Raw genomic sequence first — 22,642 nt, 5'->3', positions numbered from 1 at the left:
ATATATAGTTACATTCTCTTAATGAATAGAGTGATTTGTTCTAATGGTGTTTATAAATAGGATATCATGCCCGCATCTTGTACAGCAATGAACCACTAGGAAGAATGTATGCAATGTGTTAATTATTGAAACTGTCCTTCCAATTTGATTCGAAACTGTCTCATTGCTATTTGTTTATCAATAAATTTATGAAAAAAATAGAGGAGCATAGGAAAATAATAGGAACGTTGAATAATAAAGAAAAGAATTCAAATACATGAAATGGATTGAAATAGATAACCAAGAAATTAAAAATTCCATTGAAGGGGCCGGGGAGATGGCTCAGTGGAATAAGTGCTTCCCTGGCAAGCGCAAGGGTCTGAGTTCAATCCCCGGTTCCGCAAAAAAAAAAAAAAAAAATCCATTGAAAACTGGTAAAATCATTTGAGCAAAACTGAAGGTAGACTTTAGACCTTGAAGAGAACACTGCAGCTAGTGATTATGAAAGGAAAGATCTCTTAAAAATAACAAGGAACCAGAAAATAACAGTACAACAGCAGTAAGGTGATGCAAAGTAAAATAATATAAGACTGAGAGGTGTCAATAAAAAAGCAGGAGTCAACACAAATGACATAGAAAGAATATTTACAAAAGAAATAACAGAAAATTTCCCGAGAATGGGAAAAGAATCTGACATGTAGTTAAGTGAAGTATACAGAACTCCAATTACCCATAACCAAAATAAACTTACACCCAGACATGTAGAAATCAAGATCCCAGAAATTCAAAAAAGAACATGATATTATAAACTGATAAAGAAAAGAAACAGATCACCTATGCAGGAAAACCCATCAGAATTATGGTAGATTTCTTAACACAAGCCATCAAGTCAAGAAGAGCTTGGAGTGAAGTATTAAGGTCCTGGAAGAAATCAACTTTCAACCCATATTGATGTGTACTATATAAAACAATCATTCAAAATTAATGGAGAAAAAGACATTTCCATGATAAAGAACAACTTAAGAAATTCATCAGCAACAAGCCAATCCTACAAAGAGTACAGTAAGATGTTGGAGAAAGAGATAAAAATGAATACAATTTCAAGAACAACAATAGAAAGGAATCACTAGGCAGGTTAAGCAGCTAATCAGAGGGGAAAAGTTGGGAACCAAAGCAGGAAAATAACATAAAAGATAAGCCAATACATATCCATTATAACCATTAATGTAAATGGTCTTAACTCAAAAATGAAAAGAAACAGACTGGTGGAGAGAATCAAGTAACAAATTTCAACAACATGTTATATACAAGAAACACATTTAACTCAAAAGGAAATTCGTAGCCTGAAGTAAAAGGATGGAAAAGAGCATTCCGTGTGTCAAGAACACAGAAAAAGCAGGGGTGGCTATTCTGTTTGCAGACAATGTAAACTCCAAACCAAGAATAATCCAAAGAGATAAAAGAGGCTACTACACACTTGGTATGGGAAAACTGGAAGAAGAAGAGATAATAATCATAGACATATATGCACCCAATGCAGGAGCACTCAACTATATAAAACAAATCTTAATGGACATGAAAAATCTAATATCCCATACCACAATTTTAACAGGAGACCTTAACACCCACTTATCTCCAAAAGATAGGTCAACCAGACAAAATCTTAGCAAAGAAATAACAGAACTGAACAAATAGACTTAGTAGACCTTTACAGAGTGTTCCACCCAACATTATAATATACATTCTTCTGTACTGCACATGGGATGCTTAAGTAAATGCAAAGGAATTGAAATTATCCCATGTGTATTATCTGACACAGTGTAATGAAATTGGAAATTATTGCCCCCAAAATCACAAAAACTCCATAAACACATGGATTAACTCTTTCTTCTTCATCTCCGTCTTGTCTCCATCTCTGTCTCCTTCTTCTTCTTTTCTCCTCCTCCTCCTCCTCATCTTTCTCTTCATTTTCTTCTTCCTTTTACTCTTCTTTTTGTTTTTCCTTTTTTTTTTTTTTTTTTTTTGGTGCTAGGGATTGAACTCACAAATTTGCACTTGCCAGGCAGGCACCTAAGCTACTGAGCTATCTCACTGGCCTCCATAAACACATGAAAATTAAATAACACCCTTCTGAATAATCACAAATGAAATTAAAGAAGAAATTAAACAATATTTACAATCAAAAATACAGATACAACTTACCAAAACCTGTGTGCTGCTGTCTTGAGAAGGAAATTTATAGTGATAAATTTTTGCCTCAGAAGGGCCGGGGAGATAGCTCAGTGGAATAAGTGTTTCCCTGGCAAGTACAAAGGCCTGAGTTCAATCCCTGGTTCCACCAGGAAAAAAAAAATCTTTGCCTTAGAAAACCAGAAAAAGCCCAAATAAACAAACTTATGCTGCATTTCAAGCATCTACAAAAAGAAGAGCAAGTCAGGCCCAAAGAAGGCAGGAAATTATAAAGATCAGAGCAGAAATTAATGCAATGGAAACTAAGAAAACAATACAAAAAATTAATGAATGAAAGAGTTGGTTCTTTGAATGAAATTGATAAGGCCCAACCTTATCAAAACAAATAGGAAAGGAAAAACCCCACAAATTCATGCAATGAAGCATGAAAAGAGTAAAATCACTGCAGACGCTATAGAAATTCATATCATCAATATCTACTTTGTAAATCTTTACTCTCATGGGATAGAAAACACAGGAGAAATGGATAGATTCCCAGACACATATGAATTACCAAAGCTGAATCAAAAAGATATAAAAATCCTGAATAACCTCATATCAGTCAATAAAACTGAAAATGTAATTAAACACTTGGCCACAAGGAAAAGCACAGGTCGTGATGAATTCAGAACTGAATTTTACAAACATATAGATAATCTTTAATTTCAATGCTTCTCAAACTTTTTAATAACTTGAAAGAGAAGATATTTCCCTAACTCATTCCTGGAGGCAAATATTAACATGATACCAAAACCAGAGAAAGACCCAACCAACAAAGAGAGCTACAGGCCAATCTCCCCAGTGAACATAGATGAAAAAACCCTCAATAAGATACTAGCAAAGAGGGGGCTGGGGAGATAGCTCAGTAGAATAAGTGCTTCCCGGCAAGCACAAGGGCCTGAGTTCAATCCCCAGTTAAAAAAAAAAAAAAAAAAGATACTAGCAAACAGAATGCAGCAAATCATCAAGAAGATTATGCATCATGATCAAATGGGATTCATCTCAAGAATGAAGGATGGATCAATATATATGAATCAATAAATATATCAGACCATATCAACAGAAACAAAGATTAAAAACAAATTATCGGGGCCAGGGAGATGGCTCATTGGAATAAGTGCTGCCCTGGTAAGCACAAAGGCTTGAGTTCAATCCCTGGTTCCACAAAAAAAAAAAAAAAAAAAAAAAATTATCATCTCAGTGGATGCAAAAAAAGCTTTTGATGAAGCCCAACACTCATGAATAACCTAATACCAGTCACCAAATACTAAATGGACACAACCTACATGCTCATATGTGGTAGTCTGACCAACTACTTCGAAGATAACAATATACAGCATAGCAACCACTGTTGATGTCCTATCATCTTGTTTTGAAACTTTGTATAATTTTTAATAGTTTTTATTTTTTATTCTCTTTTTTTTGCTCTAAATGCCCTAAGGGGTGGTTTGGCTGGCTGGAGTGTTGTGGGGATCGAACTACAGCAACCTGAGGCTGACAGCTTTGTGGAAGCAGCCACTTAAACAACTGAGCCCCCCCTATTTTTTATTCTCTTTCAAATAAAAAAAAAAGGATCTAGGCAGATACCTCAGTAGAATAAGTGCTAGCCTGGCAAGCACAAGATCCTGAGTTCAATCACCTGTACTGCAAAAATAAAAATAAAATAAATAAATAAATAATAAAATAAAGTATTATTTGGATAGCTAAATGATATCGTGTACTCTGAGCAACTAATATAAAAACAACAATATGTAATGTATCAACCATTGTTACCCTCTAATTATCTTGTTTTTAAATATTGTTTTTCCTTTAGAGTGAAAAATAAAGTGGAAAAAATAAAATTAAATAAATGAAAAAAGTGAAAGAAAAAAGAAGGTTTATTACAGAAATAGACACGTGTTCTATTTTGCCTTTTAAAGTAATAGCTTTTTTTTCTTTCTTTCTTTCTTTCTTTCTTTCTTTCTTTCTTTCTTTCTTTCTTTCTTTCTTTCTTTGGTATAGGGTCTCACTATACAGCTTGGATTCATAGTGGTTTTCCTGTCTCAGCCTCCCCAGAGCTGAGATTATAGGTATTGCACCACCATGCCTGGTTTTTGGTGGCCGGCACAGTGCGCCCAGCGTTCCAGGGTGGCATGGCATGTGGTACTGGGGATTAAACTCCGGTCCCTGAGCTTGCCAGGCAATTGCTTAGAGCACCAAGCTATCTCTTCAGCCTTTCCCTTTTTATTTTAAAGATAATAAAAGAATAATAAAAGTAATAACATTTTAAAACAGAATAAGATACTGACAATAGTTTTTATATTGCATATGGATAACTTCAAAGTAGTTGCTCAATTAAAGATATAGGCATGTAAGATTGATGAAACAATAGAAACATATAGTTTCTTTCAATGAACTAGTAGAAATTTGTAGTACAATTATCTTAATTAATATATGTATATCAGCTAATATGTTTACTAGCTAATATGTGTATATATGCATATATGTATATATTATATATACATGTGTATATATATATATATACATATATATTCCTTCTTTTCTCCTTTCCTCCACCTCAGTTATCCTTTCCCTTTAAGCAGTTTCTTTCCTTGTCACAATATCTTTTTTTTTTTTGCAGAACTGGGGATTGAACTCAGGTCCTTGTGCTTGCCAGGCAAGCCCTTACTCTACTGAGCTATCTCCCCGGCCCCATCCTTGTCACAATATTATTCTTACATTGAGAAATTGAGTGGAGAATTTTAGGAGCAGAAGGACTTGCTGAGTATAAATGCAATGGCTTCCAAAATGTACTCAATAACTGCAAATAATGGTCATAGTAGCCAAGGTTTTTCACATGCTGCAGAATTTACCTGAGGATGGAGAACAAGTGATGTTGTATCCTTGATCCACTGAGGGAAAGCCTGAGTGATCTGTTTCATAACACTGGAAAAAATTCCAAGGAAAGTCCACTCAGAATGAGAAATACTCATGCAATCTGAAGTCACCCTTAGAGTTTAAAGGAAGGAGAGACCACCAGAAAGCAAGTTATCAAGAGTCACAAAAATAATTTTAGGCACTGATAGTAGCAATGACATTCCAGATTTCACTTGCTAATCAATGCTAACGCAATGATGTAATAATTCATGTTCATGATGCCCTGGATCATTCCGCAGCTTGCCTGTGGGAAACTTTCTGCACAGCTACCTTTCACGCAGTGAGAATTAGTACATGAGGGTGAAATAGAGCAATAAAACATCTGAGTTCTGTAGTTAAGATTGACTTTTATTCCTTTATTGGGGCCATTTTAATTTGATGGCATCAGAGTGTAATTGCTTAATCAAGTTGAGCTCCTCCTACACTAGAAGTGTAAAACTCTTTAGACCAGAACACCGGACATTTTTCACTGTAATGGTTCTGTGCCCTGGACTAACTGTATCCTACCACTTATCTTCAACATAATACACATACTATATTTGCTTCCAACACATGCTATGTAGATCTTGTGGATATAAGTTATGAAATTAATTGATTTGGCTTAGTTTCAACATAGCCTCGGTAGTATGGATTGCACGCTGGTTAAAATGACATCCATTCTTGCAGTCTGCCCTTCCTAAATCCTAAATTGTTAGATCTCTCTGCTAGGTTTAGGAGCACAGCAAGCCCATTTTAGAGCATCTAGGAGTCACTGGGGGCTCTTGTTAAAATGCAGATCAGGATTCTGACTATCTAGGGTGAGACCTAAGACTGCATTTCTCACAAGAATCGGATGTTACTGATGCGACGTGCTTAAATTACAGGGTGAGTTTAATGTACAAACTCTTTTAGCAGTCACATCTTAGAAAAGTTGCCTAAACACTCGGAGCCTTCGATGTCCCATTTTATGCAGGGAATGACACGGATCTCTGCTACTGGTTGTGAAGATTAAATGGGATAATGAATACAAGTGTAATGGTCAGCTCCAGGTCAAATACACAGCAAAAGGACTGAGAGTGTTAGTTTTTGTCACTTTGGTTCTTGGCGCTTTTGTCAATGAAAGGCGATGCTGTGCTTAGATCCACTCATTAATTAGTTGATTCACTTGGCAACACAATTAGTGACTCAGCCTGACAACAAGAGCATTTTCATTGCTCTTTAAAAACTAAGTGATTAAGTTTAGTAGGAAATAAAATACAGAAGGAATGAAATAGCGAACAAGGTCCATGTGATCCGACACTGGCCAGTCAGCTCCACAGGGCACATGGGATTGAAGTGAGAAAGCTGATGGTCACCCATGCTGGCCCTCACCTCCACGTCTCATCAACAGCCACCTTCCGTTAGCTCTCAAATTCCCTGAGAAGCTCGTAGAGTCAAACCTCCATCACCTCTGAGCTATTCTCTTGCTTCCTTCCTTGGCTTCCTTCCATCTGTTTCATATTCTAGTCTCAGAAACTTTTAAAAGTGCCTATCCCCCATTTAACACTCTACAGCTTACAGTTGCATTCAAACTCCAAAACATGGGCCTCCGGACCTAGCTGATGCTGCCCTCCTTGCCGCCCTGACCTTTCACTATGCCGTGCCTGCACTCTGGCCTCCCTAAACAGTAGGCAGCACCCAAATCCTGTCCTGCTGCTGGTCTCCACCGTGCCATCTTCTAGGCTTAGACATGCTCACTCAGCTGCTGGCCTAATGCTTGCCTCTGGCATAAACCTGAAATGTTAGGTGACAAGTTATTTTCCTATGAGCCTCTCTTGATTCCTAAATATGTTTCCCAAGCCCAAGCCTAGTATAGGAATTTTTAGTTATAATTTGACCAACAGAACAGATATAGAGTGGGAGAGCCACACATTTGCATAGTCTATAGAAGTGGATATACTATTGCTAAAAACTATAATGCAGGTGAATGCTGGGAAAATCATGAATAGATTAAACAAAATGGCTTGATAACCTAGAGAATGATATGCTTTCATAATACTAAAATACATAGAGAAACTGTAAATAAAATTCAGGGTAAGCTTCATCTCTGGAGCCAGGCCTGATGGTACAGGGCTGTAGTGTCAGTACTCTGTGAAGTTCAGGCAGGAGGATCATAAATTTGAGCAGTGCCTGCACAATTTAGGGAGACACTGTCTCCAAATTTAAAATAAAATGAAACACAGCAAAAATAAATGTTTTAAAGTGCTGAGGAATACAGCTCAGTGCCAAGACCCTGGCTAGATCCCCAACACCAGAAAAATGTCTGCAAAGAAACAAATAAAACTCAGAAGCTTGCACCCTGGAGACGTAGCTTAGTGACAGAGCATTTGCCTAGTGCGTTCAAGGCCCTGGGTTGTGGATCTGCAGCACCACAAAACAGGAAAAACACTAAAGGTTTACCTCTGAAGGTGGAAGAGAAAATATGATGTCGGGAGCACACAAGTAAGTTCAATATTTTTGATAATGTAGTTTACAGTTTGGTGTAGGATTTATAGGTTTCATTTGCCTATTTATTCTCCAAGTCATTTTCCCTAGAAAGGTATAATAAAGGTCATGTGATATAGCTCCTTAAACTGTTCTTAAACTGTCTAACAAAGAGAAAAAGCTGCAAAAAGCCAACTCCCCTCCCCTTACTGTTGTCCTCTCCTAAATGCACTTGCATCTGCCCCCAGGCAAATGGAAGCATAACTCAGGTTACTGCAGAGACACTGCTGCAGTTACAGCTAATTTGCCCACACCTTCCCATCTCTGTGCTGCTTGTGATATAAAAGCAATTAAATTCTCTAGTTCATTAAGACTTCTACAATTCCCTAGTCTAGCTGAGTAGGGGTCACTTTTCTATGTATGGTTATGGATTGCTAGTTCTTTATCTCACTTCATTCAAATTGTGTGTACTTTTCCATGAAAATTTTGTATCAGTGTAGAACTTTACACAATACTTCTTAATGAGTCATCAGCACAGGAATTCATTATACATTGGTCCTGGAATATTAAGTTTAATGAACAGGCAGTCAGTTAGCCCCTCTGTGGCTGACACTGTTAACATCCTGACCTTGAATATCAGCCTCCAGGCCTGTGAGAAGTACATTTCTATTGCTTGCAAGCCTCTAGCTCTAGGGTACTTTGTTATAAAAGCTAGAACTTCTCAAAAGAGCACAATAATTGTTACCATTCCTGTATGGATAGCCCTTTGCAAAGTGACTTAATCAAACTTCTCAACAAGTATTAGAATCTATTTCCCTATTCCCTACGTGTTGAGTCTCAGTGCCCTTTGAATAATCTCACCAATACAGTGCAGTAGAATTGGGGTCACCTGCCTTCTGGGATTGGGTCATAACAACCTTGCATTTTTATGTTATTTCCACTACCTTGGAATGCTGACCTACAACCTTAGGAGTAGCCACAGCTGGCACACTAGGGATGTGGGACTCATGAAAAAGAGATGAGTCATCTCATCTGTGCCCCTGGACTCATTAGCCAGAAGTCAAAATCATCTAAGAGACATAGGAGTGATCCTTCCTTAGATGATCCATCTAAACCAAGCCACTGGGGGACTGGGAGGACTGGTATATGAGTGACCTCAGATGAGAACCATAGAACTGCCCACTTGAGCCTAGCTGAAACACAGAATTATGAACCAATAAACTGATTGTCATCATAAGATACAAAGTCTTGGGGTGGCTTGTTAGATATCAATAATAGATGTACCTGCCCTTTTTACCATTTACTTGAACAGAGTTAGTGCATGAGGGTGTGTGTGTGCGTGTGTGTGTGTGTGTGTGTGTGTGTGTGTGTAGAATGCTGTGCCATATTTACTGTAAGTCTTTCATTAGATTTTGCTCAAATTGAGAAAAGAAAATTTGAATTTACATCTGAGGCTACTAAAGAATGAAGGTGAACTGGGAACAGCTGAGATTTGAATATTTCACATAAAAGGAATCCAATAGTTAGAACCCTTAGGACAGACTGTTTGATTTTAAGGCTCATTAGAACACAGGAAGTTTAATAAGGCTTTTCCAGAATATTTTTCAATTATTTATACACCTCTCCCTCTGTATCAGACATTTCTCTTCCTTTCCCATGATATCCTATGTATCATTCTTCAACGTTTTTTTCCTAACTTGGAGTTGGGAATCATTTGTTTCCCTCTTGGATCCTCTCAGAGCTTATTTCTTTTTCTCTGTCACTGTCATCCCCAACACTGTCCAAGGCTGTGGCAGGATGACCAGACTGGTGAACAATGTGTATCCTCTCACTGCTCTAAGGGCTGTCCTCTTTTACAACTGAGCTGCACCTTTGATGTCCTGCGCAGTCTCCTCCATCCCAGCTTCTGTTACTTTTCCCTGTACCTATCATTGTCCCCTCTGCTGCCAGATACACAGGCCACAGGCACCGTGACGTGGGTGGGAGAAGCCACACTGCTAAGAATCTCTGCTGTACTTGACAGATCAGAGAGGGTCTTTTCTTTAACTTGGCAGTGTCTGGGAAGCAGACACATATTTGTTTTTCTCTCTGAGACCAGTGACAGCTATTACTGTCAGAACCCAGAGAGTAAATGAATGCACAAAGATGTGGGCCTTCCAGCCTGACTCAACACACTTCCTGAGCTCCACTGTTCCAAGGCACGGAGCAAAGGGAGCCGCAGCAGACAGCGGCAGCCCAGACAGCCTCAAGTGCAGGGACAGAAACAGCAAGGAGGGAGGGACAGGGACTGAAAAGAAGGAGGTGGAGTAGATAGGAGAAGAGAGCAAATGTAAGAGGCATTGTGGGTGACAAAAGTCAGCGTGGGGACACTGGCAAACACACTGTCGGCACTTTTGCCTCTCTGTTGCTGCCTGCACCCTTAGTTGTTCTTATTAAAAATACACAGAAGAAACAATAGAAGAATCAATTTCCCAGGAATGGAAATAAGCCCCATAATCTGTCAGAGTTTTTAAATCTATTAAATAGCACCTTTTATTATGCCCTTTTCCTTTTCTTTTTGACATAATTCATACAAGCAAGAGAATATATAGCAGATGTATGTACATTACTCTTTATGTTATAACAGTATATTGGACGTGTGAGGGAAAATCCCTCACCCATGAGACAGAACACTGTCAAATACTTATCTCTCTTGTGCATTTCTTTCAATTTCATTTTTGTGTCTCCCCTGAAATATCATGCCACGGAATTTGGTGTTTTTAATTTCTCTTCTTATCAAATGTAAGAAGAGAAATTGTGAAAAGACAACCCACAGAGGGGGAAAACTTATAGCCAATTGTCGCTCAGATTAAATACTCATATCTAGAATATGTGAAGAATTGAAAAACATCAATTCAAAGACCCAACCCAAGAATGAGCATTGGAGATAAATAGCTACTTCTGAGGAAGAAATACAAATGGCAAGTAAATACATGAAAAAATGTTCAACAACATTGGTCATTCATGAGACGCAAATTAAAACAACACTGAGACCCCATCTCACCCCAAAAAGAATGACTATCATCACTAAATAAACTGATAGCAAATGCTAGAGGGCTGTAGGGCAAAAGGAACCCTTCCCCACTGTTGGTGTGAGTGTAAACTGGTAGAGCCATTGTGGAAATCAGTGTGGAGATTCCTTAAAAACCAGGATTGGAGGTCCCATTTGAACCAGCTATTCCCTTTCTTACTAGCTTCCCAGAAAAATTAAAAGCATCATACTACAGTAATATATGTGCACCCATATTTATAGCTGCACAATTTGTCATAGTTAAATCTTGGAAGCAACCCAGATGCCCACCAATTGAAGAATGGATAAAAAGATATGCTTTTTTTAATATAATGGATGACTACTCAACCATAAAGAAGGATGAAATGGAGTCTTTTATAGTTAAATGGATAAAACTTGAGGCTGAGCTCCTAAGTGAGATAAATCAGACCCATATGTGTAAAAGAAAAAGCGTCAGTGCCTTCACAGTTACATGTATATAGGCTTAGCCAGTATTACTTAATCATTTGTAAGCCTCATAAAGATGATACCATAATAAAATGAAGTTTTAGAAACCTCAGTTTATTGATTTCACATTGTTTCTGAGATTCCCCCGTATTGTCATATCTGACTTCGCTTTATTGTTATTTGACTATTGTATAATGCTGCAGAGGGAACCGGGGAGATAGCTCAATAGAATAAGCGCTTGCCTGGAAAGCGCAAAGGGCTGAGTTCAATCTCTGGTTCTGCCAAAGAAAAACATTGCATATAATACTACAGTAAATGAATTTGTCTATGTATCTATCAGTGTAATCTGAGTTGCTTTCAAGTTTTTGCTATGGTAAGTAACAATATCCCTACAAATATCCTTTTCCTTTTTTTCACTTTAATGAAAATATTTAATCAACAATAATACCAGCCAACAGGTGAACAGATAAATATTTGTAGTATATACATAAAATGTAGCATTGCAAATTATTGAAAACAGATGAACTACAAATATACACTGTAAGTTAAATTTTAGTAACTATGTCAAGAATAAGAAAATGAAAGTTCAAAAACAAAACATGGGGCTGGGGAGATAGCTTAGTAGCATAAGTGCTTGCCTGGCAAGTGCAAGGGCCTAAGTTCAATCCCCAGTTCCGCCAAAAAAAAAAAAAAAAACAAACATGAAGTGTAAAGCCTGGTCTACACTATAAGGACCAAAGCTCATAGAGATGGGTTACAGAAGTTCATTCATGTATTATTTTCTATTTGAATTTTCTCCTAAGATGTGTGCAATTTTTTTAGCACACAAAAGACAAACTAAGACGGTGGCATTAAACATCTTGTTAGATACCCAGAAAAAGGACAGCTGGACCAAATGTCATATTAGTTTACATCCCCAAATCAGTGCAGATGTGTACTTTTTTTTTTTTTTTTTTTACCATAATGTCATCAGCATGACATTGTAATTCTTGGGGCTCTTAATAATAAGTATCATGGAGTTACATGAAACCTCATGTGTGTGTTGTTTGCATTTGCATTTCTCTAAGGGCCAAAGATGGTGAACAAGGGCTGGTGAGATGGCTCAGTGGTTTAAAGCACCTACTTAGAACAAGCTTAGCAAAGCACAGGGACCACAGTTCAATCCCCCAGCACCACATGCCAGCCAGCCTCGCCCTCTGGTGGGCTGAGCTGCACACACACACACACACACACACACACACACACACACACATAAATAAAAATAAAAAATTTAAAAAAAAACCAAAGATGGTGAACATGATTTATTATACTTATTGACCATTTAAAACTCTTCTTTTCAGAAGTTTCTAGTCATTGCTATTAAATATCTATTTTCAGGTTTTCTCTTGTTCATGTGTAAATAGATCCCTGGGGAATATACTTAGAAATATAACTATAAAATATACAAATATAAATAGAATAAGAATATACATATAATTTTTTAAAGAATTGTATATTCACAGGTCATGTGTTGGAGCACATTTATATGAAAGACTAAAGAACTAACAATAGGGTACTCCTGAAGAATATCCCTATGCCTTTCCTAATAAGACATAAAGACTGTGAAGCTGTCACAAATAGGACCAATTAGCAACTGTGTGGGCTTGGTGCAGAGACAGATTATAGACCAAGATTATAGTCAAGTAGGTTTAAGTGCCTAGAAATAAAAACCACATGGAAGAATACCCTTGGGAAAGGCAGGACTAGACAATAAAAGGTAGGAGAATAACTAGCTCTCTGTTTGAGAAGAAAAACATTTAATTTGTTGCCTATTTTTGATCATATAGAAAAATCAGTTCCATGGGGGCCAATGAGATAGCTCAGCAGTCTAAAGCATCTGCTTATCAAGCTTAGGCAAGAGCACAGGGACGGTAGCCCATCCCTAGTGCCGCATGCTGCGCCAGCCCCACCCCCAGGGTGGGCTGAGCAAGCCATGAAAAAAAAGAAAAAAAAATAATAATCAGTTCCAGAAAATGAAATTGCTGCAGAAGAGAAAACCTTCAAACACTTTAGAAAAAAATCTTTTTGTCTCTGATATAAAGAGGGACTTATTAAACAAAATATAAAAATTCTAACCATACAAGAAATTACAAATTTAACTACATTAAAATTAAGAACCTCCTTGGTACAAGTTAAAAGCACAAGCCACAAACTAAGACATATTTACAAGTACATATATATGTTAATACAGTATGTGGAACAAATAAGAATTTTAACAAATTAATGAGAATATGACAAAGTAACTTAATAGAAAAATGGGCAGAAGCAAAAGCACTAGCATTTGCGCTTGGATTTAGGGATGGCTTTCTCACCAGGACATTAATGGACAGTACATGGTGGATTGTTCGCATACCTCCTGCAGATTTACTAGAAAGATGCTCAATTAAAAGTACAAAGAAAACAAGAAGCAAGCATTTGCAGCGCTACTGTGAAACCTATGATAATTGTTCTGACTGTTGCCTTTTGCTCATTAGTGCAAATTTTCTGCACTATAATTATTGTACTGTTTTGTATTTCATGTTTTTTATACCTGACTTCAGAGTTCAGGACTTACGCACCAAGTACTGCCCTCACCTTTCTCGTAATGTATATGTAGTGTAATAACACACAGCTTTGGTGCTTAACAATATTTCTTTTTTCTTTAATAAAGGGTATTTATTTGGATTTTTTAAAAAAAGAAAAATGGGCAGAAATTTGAGAAGGGATCTTGGAAGGCAGGTTTGAGAAGGTGTCTGAATTGATTGTATTGATATAATAGGACAATATAAATGGAGATCTCAATATAATTTTTATAACTACAAAATTTAAGAGGAAAAATGGTATTGTTTTTGAAAGGGATTTTGCATATATATATATATATATATATATATATATATATATATATATAACAGAACTTCTATTTCTCTCTCCCTTTCTCTTTTTTTTTTTTTTTGGTACCAGTTATTTTCTACAGCATCTGAGTTTAAAGCATTGAGGTATGACTCAGCTACCGACTGTAAAGATACGGCCATGTGTACATCCCAGATTAACACTTCTGTCCCCTTAATTTTTTATATTTTTTAATACTAAGTATTTTATTATATGATGGCACCAGTGTATATAAAATACCCTCATGAAATAGAAATTCATGAAAATCCAGGGAGACAGATGTTAAGGACTGACAAAAGTAGAAGTTTGTATGTTATGGCACATGTTAAGAAAGGGGAAGTTTTTGTATAAGCTTCAATTTTCTTTTTTCTGAATAGTCACTGGTTGGTTAAAAATGGCCTGGAAAACTCTTAAGAATTCACTGACTACAAAAACCAATAGACTTTCTGCGGTCTGAAGGGATTTGTACTTGAGGATACTCCAGTCAGCAGAGGATCATGCTGAGCGTTCTGCAGGCAGAACTGTGTTAAGTCTGCAGCTGCCTGGGAAACCTTCACGCGGTTGAGCCCAGCCTCCAGCCGAAGCTGCTGATCCACTTTCTTCGTGGTGACGATGCTGGAAGAGCCAGAGATAGTACACCTGAGGACTGCGTCAACTTGAGGACCAGGGGCAGCGCAGCTCTGTCCCCTTTAGGATTCAGTATTTTGCAGCTCCTGAACCTCACCTTATCTTATCCTAGTTAAAGACAGGGCAACAGTAATTCTAAAATAAGGACTTAAGTCACTTAGGTCTGAAGTTCCCCAGGCAAGCAGGCAAGATAACACAGAGGGCAAAGAAAGAACATCTCTGAGGCCCCTTTCAGGCCCACACCTCCCCCTGTACAGGTAGACAGAGATAGGCATGGCCTTTGTGTGATATGTACATGAAGGAGCCCAACAGGAAAATCCACGGTACCGAGGAATGTTGACAGGAATAATGTGAACAACTTTATGTTTATAAATCCAGGTTTTCAGACCCACCAGTGTAAGTATTATATAGTCTCCCTGGCATAAGAATTCAAAAGAAGAAATACAAATAGAAAGGTATAACACAAATAAAAAGGAAAGCGAGAACTTAAGGATTAGACAATGGAGAGAGGTCAAGGAGAAAAGCTAGGAAACATGACAGGGGCAAAGCCATACATTTATATGCACAAGATGGGTAAGGCAATGATCCTGAGAATCTTCAGGTTTTTGAAACTAGCAGTTATTTGGTAGGATTCTCACCCTGACCAACTATATATGCTGACACTTGTGAACTAAGCAACTGCACTGAAGATAGCAACGTGTAATAGGAAGGTCATGCTTGGAATGTCTGTCATTCTGGTCTTCTAAATATGTACTGCTTGTCATGTCATACTAATTACTGCCATACTGTCTATCAAGTAAATGTTTGTTTAAAAAAGGGGGTAATAAATGAAGAGACAAGAAAAAATTGTTGTAGGACTTCCCTGCTACAATATGATATATGGTAAGAGTTCTAAATATCTGTGTAAAAATATGAAATTGTTTATTACTATTTTAAATTTTTTTTATTTTTAAAATATTTTTCTTAATATTCTGTATGGACTTAAGGTTTAACATAACAATACTTGATATAAAATACCTGTTCCATGCTATGTCTAAGATGTTTTTAACCTCACTATCTATTCAGAGAGATAGTGAGGTTAAATTCAACTGCATTTGGTGTAGGATAATAATAATAAGCTTCTCTTCTAGAGGGCTAACAACCTAAGTTTGCAGACAAAAATTAGAGAAAAAGAAGGGCTGGAAGGACAGCCAATATTTTGGCCCTAGCCTTTCAAGTTCAGTGAGGACTCATGACATAGGAGAACTTGTACTGTAACATCATGTAACTCAGTTGTGTCCCAAATTTTCTGATCAAGGAGATTTTGGGGCCACAGAGTAAGTGATCGATGATGTAGAGTGTGCCTAAGGAGAGTCTAATGGAGAAAAGACATTCTCTCAGGCTTTCACAGAGAGCAAACTGGTTAATCCATGGCTGTGGCTCATGCACATGGCTGACACTGACAAAGGATCTGCAAACTGCAGTATGGGGTTTCAGTATAAATCCTGAGGGATTTGACTGACCATGTCAGATACAAAAGTTATATTTCTTGTTACATAGGTCTTGCTTTATCTTGGTCTTAACCATCCAGCAGAAAAGTGTAAAAACGAGGTATAAAAGTAAAGCCATATTAATATGCTGAGCTGTAAAAGGCTCAAGTCAGCAACTTCTGACATTGCCAGTCCTACAGAAAATCCACTACTATTATGGACTAGTGGGCTATATTGGATTATTTTGCTGAATTTATGCACCCTATAACAATGGGATACTTTCTCTGACAAAACTAAGCAAAAAAAGGGGAATACAAATGAAGGACCATTTTGTGTCTGTATATTCAAAATAGTTAGGATAGATATATGGCTACTTTCTATTAATTCAATGAATAGAAAGATTTCTTCTAATAGTGTTTGTGGACCAGATATCATGTCTGCATCTTGTACTATCAATAACCACTAAGAATACAGCAATATGCTATGTATTAATTATAGAACTGTCCTACTAATCGGTTTTGAAACTGTCTCGTTGCTGTTTCTTAATAAAATTATTAAATAAATTAATTAATTGATCCAGGTTTTCCTGAGTCAGCTACCAAGAGTCCAATAATTCTAAAGATGTAAAATGGATTCAAATCACCTTTCCAACTATTTCCAATAAGAAAAGGACAGGTGTCTCTCTCTTTCAAATTATTTTCACAGCCTTTTTTTTTGGGGGGGGGCAGGGTCTCATCATGTTTTCCAGGCTGTCTTTGGACTCACAGCAATTCTACCAAGTGCTGGAATTACCGGTGTGTACCACTACCACGCCTGGAAACTAACTCTTAAATATTTGGATTTTTCATAATTGCTAACCTAAATCTAAATCTAAATCTAACCTAAACTGTAAATCTAAAAGGTACAATAGGGGGCTGGCGAGAATGCTCAGTGATCTAAATTTCCTGCTTAGGCGAGCTTAGGTAAGTGCAGGGACTGCAATTCAAACCTTGGCACCACATGCCATGCTGGCCCTGCCCTCAGGGCCTGCTGAGCAGCCAGAGTCAGGAGATGGGAGCACAGACCTGTAATCCTAGTGCTGGGGATGCTGAAAGCAGGAGCATCACCACAAGTCCCAGCTGCATGGTGAAACCCTGCAATAACCAAATACATTCAAAAATAATAATAAAAAGGTACAATAGATACAGTAAAAAGGAAAGAAACTGAGCATAAGGAATAAACAATTGGGATGAGGGGATGGAAACAAGATAAGAAAAAAAGGAAAGGGAAAAATCATGAAAGTACATACACAGGACAGTCAAGATGATTGTACTGTTAATTTCTATCAGTTTTTTAAAGGTAGCAGTTAATGCTTAAAAATTTGCTTTGACTGACTCTATATGCTAGTATCTATAGTCTGAGCAAGTACATTGAAGACAGCAATGTGCAATTTAACAACCATGGTTGAATACCTATCATTTTATTTTTTAATTGTGTATTGTTTCAAACATCTTATCTATTACTTTTGCATTCTCTTCAAAATACATTTTAAAAAGAAGAAAAAGAAATGTAAGAATCTGAAGTTATTGAAACCTTAAGAAAAGATAGCTATTAGCTTTAAAATACTACAGGAAATCATATTATATTAGGAGAAGGACAAAGGGATTCAATCACAGATGTTCTGCAGTGAGGCTGGCATTTATGTACAGTGTAACTTTGGACAAGTGTTAGCCCCGGCATCCTCAGATGTACGCGTGAGGATAACAACAGCACTGACAGCAAAAGGAGAGGATACAAATAAAGAGTTCAGGGCTGGGAAGAAACTAAAAATGAGCCACACCTCACATTCCACATACTCATCCTCTCTCATTCTGTGCTCATCTGAGGCTTCCTGGCCTTCAGGCCCTGACTCTCCAGGACCCCGTCTTATGTCCTCTGACAGTGCTGTGTGGAACCCACTCCCCAGCATGGATCCTTAGCCAATCCCTTGCTCCCCCCCCCACACACACACAAAATGCAACCACTGAACTCAACAGCACACAAAGTCTGCCTCATTGTTTTCCATGAGGTGACTTCTGAGGATTCACGGACCCTGTGAAATCATTCTCCCAGAGTTCACTTGGGTATCTTCAATCCTTGCTCTGGCTAATATCATACCAAATATATCTGCATAAACTCAGACATCTCTTCTTCCCCTCAAAAATGTGAAATTTGTATGGGTGCTGACACAGTCCTGATATGGTCAGGGACCACTACAGGGATGGAGAACGGGCAGGAACCTGGGCCTTCACCTGCCACTCATTGAGCATATAATTTGTGTCATTTTCTGAGACAGTCAAGGACTTTTAAAAAATCCATTTTTGCTATGATCCTTCACTGGGCCTCCAGATGCCTAAAAGGTAACTAAAAGTAGAACAAAGCCGGACCTTCATTCTGTATCCTTTGTTACTGTACATCTTGAGTCAAATCTCTCAGCTCTGTAGAGACATGTTGACTATTTGAGGAATGCCTCTGGTGCTAGCCCCTGACTTTACGTGGTCTTATTTCCTTTTAACACTGAGGACACCAAAATAAGAGATTTTTCACGGATATTCAGCTATGTCCAGGCACCTCCAACCACGGCCATAATATATATATTAAATATACATAGTTAATGCTTTAAAAATACTAAGTCAAAGGGTTTCTCTAACATTATTACTAGAAGAGGTATTGTTATATTGCGTGGTGGCGTAAGCCTATAATCCCTTTTCCTGGATTCCAGGAAAGGCTGAGCCACACATGACTGAGACCACCACAGACAGACAATGCTTCCCTGGGAAAAGAAACATCTGCCAGCCATTCGGACTCCAAAGCCACAGCTCTAGGACTGAGAAAATCATTAACCTGACCTCAGCCTACCAGCTAATCCTTGAAATGTACCTCCCGCAAGGCAGGCTAATCCCATGTCAGAGTTCACTCTTTCTAGCTACATGAACTAGTGCTTTCTTATTTTCCTTCTGACTTTCCAATTAAAGCTTCTTTTTCTGTAGATTTGTGCTTTAAGTTTGAATTTTCATTTCTACTAAAGCAAGGATCCATGCTAGACAGCAACAATATACCCAAATGAAAGTCTTTCATGTGTATGATAATTCCTGGGGGGCTGATAGAGAGAAACATGTGTATATTGTTTGAAACTTGAGTGAATATTGATTGGCATGTTGACATTTTAGTGATAATATTCAATGAGCTTTTTTGTATTTGAATTTGATTTTGGAATCAAACTAGTTACTAATCTTAGCTTTGTAAATTCCCACTAGGTTATTATTCCCATAATTCAATTGTCTCATCTATTAAATGAGGTTAATAAATATCTACTTAATAGTATTATTTTAAGGATTAAATAGAATAATCTATTTAAATAACTTTTTTGGCCAGGGAGATGGCTCAGTAAAATAAGTGCTTGCCTGGCAAGCACAAGGGCCTGAGTTCAATCCTGGGTTCCACCAAAAAAAAATTTTTTTAAAGGCATGGTATAGAAAGAGTAAGCAATAAATTTCTTTGGTTGAGAGTAATCAATAAATTTCTTTGGTTTTTCTTACCACCATTATTATTAATTATTATTATTATTATTATTATTTTTTTTTTTTTTGGTGGAACTGGGGATTGAACTCAGGCCCTTGTCCTTGCCAGGGAAGCACTTATTCCACTGAGCCATCTCCCCAGCTCCACCACCATTAATTTCTTAGAAAAATATAATTTCCTAAATGTTCAGTATATCTTATTTAAAAGGGATCACCAAATTACAAAAGTGTGCATTTGGTCTGAATTTAAGTAGGCATCTTTCACTGAAATGTGCTGAGGTTATAAATTAAGATGAACAGCATAGAAATACATTTTTGTTTCTTACCATATCCTGTATTAAATGACTAGACTTACCAATATTCTTCCCTTATTTCTTGTAAGCCTCTACCTTCAGGTACTAAAATCTTTAACTTATTCTCTGCCTTAATCATGCCAGATGCTTTCAGGTTATGTAGTCAAGTTCTTCCGGTATTGACTCAACAACTATGTGGCACAGCCTTTAGTACGGAATCCCCTTCCTTTCAGTTTGAGAAGAGCCATCTCGTCAGCCTTCCACTGGCACCACTCAGCTCTCCGTAAGAGAAAGACTGGGGTTGTCACCAGGGTGTGTTTTTAGCACCCATTTCTTGCTCAGGGCTGTGACAGCTATAAGCCTATAGGCCAGAGCCCAATTTTGTGGCATGGGGGTGCCAGCACTTAAGCAGTAAAAGTCAAGCGTAGTGTCAACCATGTCAGGCAGTTGAAGACATTTACACCATCCCCGTCATTGCACCGGGACTTTCTTTCTGTAGTAGAACGGTAATGTATTGTTTAGGATTATAAATAAATTGGACGGGCTTCACCATTTTGGATCACACTGTTGCTTTATCATAAGGTACAATTCAGAGTCTCTACATTTTGATTTAGGGCTCAGCAGCATAAATAATAAAACAAATTGAAGGAAAACATCCACATTTTACAGGGTATCAACCAAAAAGCTGTCGAGCATTAAAAGTTCTCCTGATACCTGGACATATCTGTCGCAGGCTGCTCTCTTGTAAACTTCCCACTAGAAAGAAAACCTTGACATATAGTTACCATCGTACTCCTGTCAAAGACAGATAGGGTCTTACAAAGGTGAAGAGAAAAACAATTCAATACATTATTCAAGGAAAAAAATAACAATATGCTTCATACAACTCTAATCAAGTGATCCACATTCCCTAAATAAGAAATCCAAACTTCACACAGAAAATCCCATAATCCAATTATAGGTTTTTTTTTTTTATTTGAAGCTTTTGTTTCAGAGAAGACACGTAAACTTTAGGATTGAGTTGGACAGAATGTGTAAATACGCGAAATGCTAAGCCTGGGGTGGAGCTCAGTGGTAGAGTGTTCGCCCGGAACTCAGATGGCCCAGGTTTTGATCCTCAGCACCGCAATAGAGCAAAGGAACAAAACAGAAATTCCAGATATGGTAGACTGAAAAGTACCATAGATACCTGCCCCAGCCAGCACGAGCACAGGAAATTTGAGATCCCTCCTGCGGATCACTGGTCCCCAGACACCCAAAATTTCACCTTGAGCTCTGAATGCCACTTACCCGATGACGATACAGGAGATGGCAGTTCCCAAGAAGGCATATGTTAAAATAGATCCTAAGTTTTGAAAAAAGTGTCTCTGGAGAGAAAAGAAATATTTCATAAGAGTAGCATTTCTTAGTGTAATAGGAAATAAAAATAACTGCATACGTTAACAATCATTTTTCTTCCCCATTTAGGCAATTCTGTTTTTGGAGCCTCCTTTCTGACCTTGCTGTGTCTATAGAGACTAAGTGATCTCCTTGCAAGGGACAAAGCAAAAAAGAAAAACCACATCTGGAATATGACAACTGCCCCAATTAAGTGGACCTGAGAGGAAGGAGAGGGGCTGGGGCAAGCTCTACCTAGGACTCTGGGACAATTGACGGAGGAAACAGTTTTCAATAAGTTTTGTTGTACATGTAACATCATTAGCATTTTAAAAACTACAATTTGACATACGTTGCCTTTTTTTTTTTATTAAATCACTGGCTTCTCTTTTGCATGTCTTCTGAATGTCATGAAACCAAGTTTTGAAAACCTGAATGATTAATGAAATAAAAAACAAAAGGATGCCTTGTATTGGGGCTGAGGATGAGAAAAGATGACCTAAATATATCCAGCCTCCCAAATCTCTTCAAATGCTTGCCTAGGAAAACTCCCCTCCATTTCCTTAGTTAGGTCTGATAGCAAGAAGGAGCCTGGAGTGTGCAGCAAAAACATCAGGACCGTAATGCAGAAGCTGCCTGGCTCCTGGAGAGGCCAGGTCAAAGAAGGGAGGCCAGTGGAGCCCCGGAGCAGAGCGGGCACCAGGAAAGCAGCAGACTTGCTTCTCATCTCAGGGGTCTGCAGGCCAGAGCCTCATTCTGCAGCATGCGGAGCGCCACCACTTAAACTCTTACATGAATTTTTAATCTGTGCAGTGTGCAAGGTCAGGCCATGCCTGTGTATCTCCAGGCAAGGGAGCAGAACTGCAAAACCGAGCCTTCTCTCCACAACAACAGCAGCATTCTGGAGTTTATACCCCGCTGGATAAACATAATGTTAATTAATAAGTAAACTCAGTTATTGTCTAGAACAACATTTCCCAAGAGGAGTACAATGCAAGCCACACATGTCATTTAAAAGTTTTCTAGCAGTCATATTAAAACAAAATGTTAAAAGATGGAATGAATTTTGATAAATTTTTGTTTAAATCAATATATCCAAAATATCACTTCTGCATGAAATTAATATAAAACATTGTTGTGACAGTCTAGGCTCTTTTTGTAAAGATGCCAACTCTTTAAAATCTCACTCTTATTTTACACTTGCAGAGCATTTTAATTCAGACTAATCTCATTTCAAGTGTTCAAAAACCACATGTTGAGGGCCGGCCAAATAGCTCATGGATTAAAGCACCCGTAAGCAGGCCCAGGGTCCAGGGGTTGGATCACCAGGCCTGCCGTGCCAGTGCTGAGACAGCAATTGAGACTGGG

The 22,642-nt window shown here is 37.9% G+C and overlaps 1 protein-coding gene and 1 pseudogene across 1 annotated transcript in view; both read right to left on the bottom strand.

Moving 5' to 3' along the window:
* Slc9a9 (solute carrier family 9 member A9) overlaps window positions 1–22,642 on the bottom strand; it is a 711,270-nt gene that overhangs the window by 631,346 nt on the left and 57,282 nt on the right. The window contains exon 4 of the mRNA XM_012514271.2: window positions 21,188–21,264. Coding sequence (XP_012369725.1) covers window positions 21,188–21,264 — 77 coding nt within the window. The remainder of the gene's footprint in view (window positions 1–21,187; window positions 21,265–22,642) is intronic.
* Window positions 14,395–20,685, bottom strand: LOC111816202 (annotated as a pseudogene).

This window comes from Octodon degus, unplaced genomic scaffold, assembly GCF_000260255.1.
Source record: "Octodon degus isolate 3935 unplaced genomic scaffold, OctDeg1.0 scaffold00028, whole genome shotgun sequence".
Taxonomy (NCBI): Eukaryota; Metazoa; Chordata; class Mammalia; order Rodentia; family Octodontidae; genus Octodon; species Octodon degus.
Note: the sequence above shows the minus strand (reverse complement) of the source record. Positions and strands in the feature narration are given on the sequence as shown.